Here is an 8618-nt window from a genome sequence, read left to right as displayed (position 1 = left end):
TGTGGGTTCCTTCTGGTGTATGGGTGTGAGCGTGTGTGTTCATGCTAATGTGGGTGTGGGATGGGAAAGCAATTAATGACACTGGTGAGGCAACTCTGGAGATCTCACTCAATCCCAACATCCCCTAGACCATTGCACTCATGCATTTGGGAGGTGGAACATGGTCCCAGCTATACTCATCCATAAAGGAAGACGGCCATGGCCAAGCAACACTCACTCACACTTCCAGAGGGGATCATGAACTACTATTTTTTAACTTCTTAAGGATTGAGGTAAAACTCCTTCCATACCCCATTCTGGGTCCAGGATATGGGGATATGGAGTCATCAATAGGGTAGGGTAGGAGACATGGAACCCTATACATCCAGCACTCCAGGATGGGACCACATGGGTAACATAGGCACTGTACATCCTGAACATCTATCTTCAGCACTTCTTCTCCTCTATTTCCCATCTTCTTTAAGCACCCAAACACAAGTGCACATGTCTTTTCAGTTTAAGACCTGAAAGAAAAATGAGTTCCTTTTCCCACTTCTACAGGAACCAGAAGTGCTGTTAGCCTTCCTGCTGAGGTGGCTAGCTGGCTCCCAATTCTCCCATCAGCTGGCGCTTGGCCCTTCCTATTGGCCTCTTGATCTTTTGCAGGTGCACAGGGATGAGGGGGGAGAACATCACCAAGGTCAGCACGTTCATCCTGCTGGGCTTCCCCACAGCCCCTGAGCTGCAGTACCTGCTCTTCCTCCTCTTCCTACTCGCCTACCTCTTTGTGCTGGTGGAGAACCTGGCCATCATCCTCACTGTCTGGAGCAGCGCCTCCCTCCACAGACCCATGTACTACTTCCTGGGCTCCTTGTCTTTCCTAGAGATCTGGTATGTGTCAGACATCATCCCTAAGATGCTGGACGGCTTCCTCCTGCAGAGGAAACGCATCTCATTTGCTGGTTGCATGACTCAGCTCTACTTCTTCATCTCCCTTGTGTGTACAGAGTGTGTACTTCTGGCTTCCATGGCCTATGACCGCTATGTGGCCATATGCCACCCCCTACGGTATCAAGTCATCATGACCACAGGGCTGTGTGTCCAGCTTGTGGCCTTCTCTTTTGCAAGTGCCTTCACAGTCTCTGTAATCAAGGTCTACTTTATCTCCAGTGCCACCTTCTGTGGCTCCAATGTCTTGAACCACTTCTTCTGTGACATCTCCCCTATCCTCAAGCTGGCCTGCACTGACTTCTCTACAGCGGAGCTGGTGGACTTCATCCTAGCCTTCATCATTCTAGTGTTCCCACTCTTGGCCACCATCCTCTCCTATGGCCACATCACCCTAGCTGTGCTGCGTATCCCTTCAGCCACAGGCCGGTGGAGAGCCTTCTCCACCTGTGCCTCCCACCTCACTGTGGTCACCTTCTTCTATGTGGCCATGCTTTTTATATATGTGCGACCCCAAGCCATTGATACCCGGAGCTCCAACAAGCTCATCTCTGCTGTGTACACCGTCCTCACACCCATCTTAAACCCCTTGATTTATTGCCTAAGGAACAAAGAGTTTAAGGATGCTGTGAGAAGAACCCTGGGATTGCATCCCACTCTATAATACGATAGTCCGTCTTCTAGGATGGTGGAAAAAAGTCTCTGGTATAGCATCTAATGTTCTTTAAACTTTTTCTGGTAAAATCTTGCACTATTACAGAGCCAGCTACCATAATGACTCTTCATCCAAATATGTTTTCTGACATAGTTGTAGAAAATATGTGTAGACTCAGGTACCTAGCTCCTAGGTAGATCCTAGTCACACCCTCTGCTTCCTGAGAACCACTGTGTTGGTTTCTAGCCACGGAGTAACCTAGGTGTTTTGAAGGCTTTATGAATGTGATTGTGAAGTACTTACAAGATCAGAGGGAGAGAAATGTATGTATGTCTGTATCCATCTCATTTTTTTTCATTTTTTTTAATACTTTAAGATCTAAACCCAGGGAATGGTGTCACCTACTTTTAGGCTGGGTCTTCCCACATCAGTTAACCTAATCACCACAATCCCCACAGACAGAACCATAACTCAACCTGATCTAATGAACCCCTTATTAAGACTCCCTTTCAGGGTCATTCAACATTGTGTCAAGTTGACAACTGAACTAATCTTGATGAACTACACTCATCAAGTGTGTCTGTTCATAGCTTACATCTGTTAGTGGGCAGACAGAGCCCACATGAAACACTAATGCCTTCCCGGAATGATGGGTCTCACAGACCTAATGCAGCTTAGGAGCTACGCTAGTACACTGGGAACAGTCACCTCACAGTTGTCCTGTGACCTGGGTGACGTCATGCCCAAGCTTCACAGAGTTGGACCTTTAACAAGAAAGCTTCAAGAGCTCAGCAGTGACCAGCCATTGAGCCCTCTGTGAGGCCATGCTTACACAGCCCTTCAGATGCCAACTTTGCTTGTATCACATCAGCAGCATGGGGGCTGCTTATTAAGTAGGTGGTCCTTTCTGAGGGGGCTTGGACCGGAGTGTGGGAAACACTGGGGTTACCTCTTATCAATGTCACCTCTGGCAGATGCAGCATACAACCTGCCTTGATGTTGACTGACACATGTGAGCTTCATCTTAGTGGTGGCAACATGACAGAGACAAAGGAACAGAGTTTGCCACTTGGGGTTGCGTTGACAACAGTCCCGCTGTGCCTGAGAAGTTCTTCAATTCCCTTATGGGTCCACAGTGTGTCTACCCCACAACTGTGAATGTGTGTGGACGTTGGCATATGTGTCCTGATCCATATGATGAATGTAGCACAGGAAGCTCTGGGGCTGGCTCAAATCCTGAAACACTTTCTTCTGCTGAGGCTTGAGCATCTGGTCTACCTGCTAGCCTCCTTCTGAGTCTTTAGTGTAGGATGCACTAGGGAACGTGTGGCTGAGGACTGCCCAATCCACTGTCTCACAAAGCGACACCCTGAGCCTCCACTTCTGATCCTGCACTTGCTGAGCTGATGGCTTCCCCATCATCAGGCAGCAGTAAGAGGCAGGGTCCCCTTGGCAGCTGTGCCTCACATGAAGGCATCTCAGATGCTTTCCACTTGTGGGTTTCTTTATGCAGGAGAAATTTTGCACGACCTTTGAAACATAGGTACATAAAGTAGATATATAAATCAAGAGTATTTATTGATATAAAACATACATAAAGGTTTTTAAAACAATTCTTGGTATAGAAGAATCCCCCCATTTATTAAAGATAAAGGCAGATTTGCTTATCTAACCACATGGATGTGCTTGCTGATTTTTACACAAGGAATGTAATCTTGACACTGACCACTTGACACTGAAGGACACAGAGAATCTTCAACTTCTTCATCTGATAAATATCTTGATTTTATAATTGTCAATGCTGTGAGTGAGCTTCATATTAATATGTGGCAGAAGTATACTTAGGACCCCACTAGAAATTGTTGGAGATTCCTGGTCTCAAGAGAAAATCAATTCAACACTTTTCATGAAACTCAAGTCAGTGACTCAAACAGCAGTTTTATAAATCAAGCATTCTAATACACTCGTCTGATTTCTAGATGCTGAAGAATGGCAACAGTAATACCTGGAAAGGCTTTGATTTACATAATTAAAACATTATACTTCTGGGCTGGAGAGATGGCTCAGAGGTTAAGAGCACTGTTTGTTCTTCCTGAGGTCCTTGAGTTCGATTCCCAGCAACCACATGGTGGCTCACAACCATCTGTAAAGGGATCTGATGCCCTCTTCTGGTGTGTCTGAAGAGAACGAAAGTGTATTCACATACATTAAATAAATAAAAACAAATAAATTGTTTAAGCTAGGCAGTGATGGATCATGTCTTTAATTCCAGCACTTGGGAGGCAGAGATGGGCAGATTTCTGAGTTCAAGGCCAACCTGGTCTACAGAGTGAGTTCCAGGTCAGCTAGGGCTATATAGAGAAACTCTGTCTCGAAAAACAAAATAAAACAAAACAAAAAACCATTATACTTCTAAATGAGCAGACAGGTGTGCTCTTACAGTGCAAACGCTGCAGCTCACGACACATGGTGGTCTGGACTCTGAGTCAAGATGTTTCAGGCAGAATTCTTTGGTGTTGTGTGACACCAGGGCATACACAGTACATGGTATTCATGGTGTGTTCAGGAAGACTGTAGTGAGGTTGCATGACACAGCACAGGAGAGCACTGTCATCATTAGCTCTTTGTCAGGTGTGTTCAGAAACCATTTAGTATTGCTAAGTCTTTCATGATCCCCATGCTTAGCTGCAGAAGTTTGTCTCAGCTAGAACTTAGGAGAAGATGGGAGAATTCTGCATGATAGTAGACTAGCTACCAAGTAACACTGGGTGTCATTGTAGAATTCAGCAGTCAGATGTCCGAGAGGTGGAGAGACAAAGAAAGGCTCCATGGGCTCCTCTGGCTTAAAGGGCAGGGGCAACATCGGAGGCAGCCTGCCCCAGAGGCCTTGATTCAGCTCATTACCAGCAATGGACAGCTTCATCAGCTGCAAGAGGGTAATTGGGCCCTGGAGACACTGGGCTCAAGCTGAAAAGCCATAACTGTTATTTCCCTCACTTGGGGAGCCCATGTCCTGATAGCCTGTCTAGGGCTCACCTGGTCACCATTGCCAGTCTCTGAGTCACCAACCAGGAAGAGACCCCTCATCATTCCCAAACTCTGTCCAAGTGAGACTTCCAGAGACCCAGGTAGGATGCGTTCTTCTCAAGCTTGGATGAACTCACAAGGTAACTTCAGAGTATGTTCTATAACGTGCATCATGGAAGAGCTTCATGTGTAGCATACATCCCATCATACATGTTCACATTGAGGCTGGGCCCTGAGGATCCACCTTCATAACTCTAGCACCCAGCATGAAGGCTCACAGCGCTATGGCCAAGGGTCATTTGTAGCATCTATGAGTGCAGTGCAGAGTGGTCCTCTGCGGGTCCTGCACTATTGATGGGCACTGTGTGACTATGCATCCCTGAGAACTCCACTGAATGTGTGTGGGTGCTTATGGGTGCTTAGTCTGAGGAGTCGGAGTTTTGTGCTAAGTGTATTTTGATGAGTCCTGGGTTGAGTAAGCACTGATAGGAGCTGTGTTGAGTATAGATCAGTGAGAACTGTACTGAGTGCATAGTGTTATGGATCAGTAAGAACTTTACTGAGTGCATAGTGTCCAGGACCAAATGTTGAGATTGCAAATGACAAAGGCTATGACTGAGTTAGCTTAAAGAGGCGAGGTGTGGGCTGGATGACATCCTGGAGATCATTTCATTGTAAGTGCTGCTGAGGGCGATTCTCACTAAACCACACTAGTGTTTTACAGTAGGAAACTGCTACCTTGAGAAGCCCACAGCTATCACAAGTTTGGGTTCTTACAGGACACTCACCTTTGAAGGCAAGAATCCCTATCCCAACTGCAGATCTGCCCTCTGCCGTGTCTTTTCTAGTTGTTTCTTTTCTATCCCTTCCTGTGAATTCCAAGCTTGCTGGGCCAACCTTACAGATAGCCATGAAGCTATCCAACAAGCACACAGGGCACACCTCGCCAGTCAGAGCCCCAGGACCCTCTCTTAGACTTCCATCACCGCTATGACCTGGGTAGGCTAAGTAACTGGGCTCATCTGTCTCTTCTTTTCCTATCTCCTTGCTGCCAGTACCCAAGGCTACTGCCACTGAGGACCAGAGCCCATGGCTTAAAACAGCAGACATTTGTCCTTTGAAAGTTTTGGGGACCAGAAGTTCAAAATCAAAATGTGGCCAGATTGTTCTCCCCCCTGACCTCTGGGGAGAATCCTCTCTGCCTCTTCTTATGTCTGGGGACTTTAGGGATCCTCAGGCATGTGGCTGCATGGTTTCAACATCTGCCTGAGTTTTGTGTGGCTATCCTGTCCCAGTTGTCTACTCTTTGCTGTCTTTCATAAAGTCATTGTCATTGAAGTGAAGGCCCATTGTCAAGGAGGTCAGAAATTTGTGAAATCTGAGTGTGCCTTGTGACCATCGTGTGTATGCTATGACAGTCAACGGGAAGGAAAGGGCTCCTTCCATACTCAGAGCCTGAGATGCCCTTACTGGGGGTCTAATGACACAGTCTTCCTAGGAGACACTGCCCCTTCCCAGCAAACATGGGACCACTGATGTCAGCTGGACATCTAAGCATTCACACGATGCTTTCTTCTTTTGCAAACCAGGATTCTGGGGTTAAACCCACAGTGCCTCAGGGCGCACTAAGCCTAAAAACTGCTTCTCCAGACTTACTTTACCCATACCCTGTAAGCCTACAGCTGGCTGGCCATCAGCACTGGCACAGGTTCAGCAGCCTGAGCAAGTGCCCATCATTCCAGTGTCCCTTCAGATTTGATCTCTACCTCATCTCAAGCAGTGCACCTAGACATAGTGCAGCTGTATGACTGGACAGATGCGCAAGCCTTACTCTGAGGCACCAGGGGTCATTCACGGACAACCACAAAGGAGAGATGAAGCCTGAGCTCTGCAAGAATAGCTATCAATGGCTGGTGGAGGAGAAAGCTGGAGAGCAGACCCAGTCAGTGGCCCAGAGGTCAGCAGACACAGCAGGATAGCTGCCAGTCCGCAGTTAGGGGGAATGTGAATTCATCAGTGTATGAGAGTAGCTCTATGATTGGCCTACACAGTCAGTCTTCTATCCTAGAGCTGGCATGTGCTTTGCGTGTTTACAGAAGTGTCTGTGCCTGTGTTCGCTGCCACTCTGCTGGCAAGAACTCTCTGTGGCCATGGGTGTCCATCCTGAGCCCAGATCCATCCCCCTGACTGCGCAGAGGCCTTGGCACTGGTTCCTCTATTGCTGTAAGCTGGTGGGTGTTTGTTGTTCCATAACCCCATGTCTAGGTTCTGTAGTTGGAGTGGCCAGAGCTCCTGACTTCCCTGCTACCTACCAGTTCTCTGAGAGCCCGAGTAGCCTCTAGAGTTTCCTGCTCCCTGTTTAGTTTTGGATCAGCTTGATTTCCTGGTATGCAGACCTTGTACCAAAGCTTACTGCCCGAGCTATAGGAAACTTGGAGGCCTGCACCATGTGAGTTCATGTGAATACATTTTATCTCACTGTCCTCCCTGACTGAGTTCAGTCTGCTCTGGAACCCTTATCCAATTCTATCAGTGCTTCTGAGACCTGGGCCTGTTCTCTGTTCCTGGGAGTGGAATAGCTTCTGTGAGTGGAATAGCTTAGCAATGCTAAGTGCTGGCTTTCTCGTGTTTCCCTTTTTGAAGCTGCAATGGGCCAGCATTTGCTTCATGGGTCCCCAGCTGCACCTCAGATCACTACTGTCACATCTCCATCCTGACCTGTCCTCACTCCACCCAACATTTCTGGCCACACTATGAAGCCTCCCTGCTGGAATCTGCAATGGGGTGCTGTACTCAGTCACCCTCTCTGGCTCTCTGATCCGTGTGCTTCAGAACTGCAGCTGTGGCCCCGGAGAATATTGGAGGCTTTTTTTTATCTGCTGAGAGGCTAACTCTCCCCCAAAGTATTTCCAGGAACTTTTCTGGACCTCCTTTGGCCTCAGTTTCCCTAGGTTCAAATTTAGCTGGCTCCCCACCCCATGTTCAAATTAAGCCAGCTTCCTAGCTGCTGCTCCAGTCTGTAACCAGGAAAGACATCGGTGTCATTGTGAACCTGTGGAGCAGTGGTTCTCAATCCCCCTAACACTGCAACCCTTTCATACAGCTCCTCATGCTGTGGTGACCCCCAACGGTTATATAATTTCATTGCTCCTTCATAACTGTAATTTTGCTACTGTTATGAATTGTAATGTAGGTATCTGATATGCAGGGTTTCCAATACGTGACCCTCTGTGGGTGTCAAAACCCACAGGTTGGGAACCACTGCTGTGAAATGTCAGGATGTATGTGCAGATGTGAATTCCTCCTGGGGTAGGGTGGGGTGGGATGGCGATGAGGTGGTTACATAGTCAAGGAGATTTGGAGACCTCACTGAGTCACAGCAACAGCCTAGGGACTTAGACTCACAGATCCAGAGACACAGAGGCACAGACCTCTCCGTACTCTCTTCCAGACTAAGGAGCAAGGCCCTGACCATATTCACCTCTACAGGATAGCACACCCCTGTCAATACCAGCTTTCTTTCTCCATGGTCAACATTTATGATACAAAAGCACAGCAGAGCAAACACTACTTTGGCACTTCTGATTCAAGGAGAAATATATAAAATAAGCATTATCATGTTTGCCATGATTGAGCAGGGGGTGAGTGCTAATAGTGACAGGGAAAAAACAAGCTTGCCCTTCCTAGAATATAAAACCCAAACCCAGCAATACAGAAAGAAAGCCATTTCAGGTCCCAACTACTCTCCTAATGGGCCATTGTAGGTTCCTATGTCTTAAATATCTATCTTCAGTCCGCTCTACAGTAGGCACCCAAACACACATGCATGGGTCTTCCGAGTTTAAGACCTGGGAGAATAAACTCCTGTCTTTGTTGCTCATGAGAACCAGAAGCATTCCTAGCTTCTGGCTAGCTGGCTCCCAATTCTCCCATCAGCTGGTGCTTGGCCCTTCCTATTGGCCTCTTGATCTTTTGCAGGTGCACAGGGATGAGGGGGGAGAACATCACC

At 47.5% G+C, this 8618-nt stretch overlaps 1 protein-coding gene across 1 annotated transcript in view; it reads left to right on the top strand.

Moving 5' to 3' along the window:
• Positions 1 to 655: 655 nt before the first annotated feature.
• The window catches only part of LOC116089301 (olfactory receptor 6B2-like), an 8962-nt gene continuing 999 nt past the window's right edge, over positions 656 to 8618 (top strand). The window contains exon 1 of the mRNA XM_031368925.1: positions 656 to 1352. Within this exon, the coding sequence (XP_031224785.1) occupies positions 656 to 1352 (697 nt within the window). The remainder of the gene's footprint in view (positions 1353 to 8618) is intronic.

The sequence above is a fragment of the Mastomys coucha genome, unplaced genomic scaffold (genome assembly GCF_008632895.1).
Source record: "Mastomys coucha isolate ucsf_1 unplaced genomic scaffold, UCSF_Mcou_1 pScaffold14, whole genome shotgun sequence".
Taxonomy (NCBI): domain Eukaryota; kingdom Metazoa; phylum Chordata; class Mammalia; order Rodentia; family Muridae; genus Mastomys; species Mastomys coucha.
The sequence above is the reverse complement of the archived record's forward strand: the minus strand, read 5'-3'. Positions and strand labels throughout refer to the sequence as shown.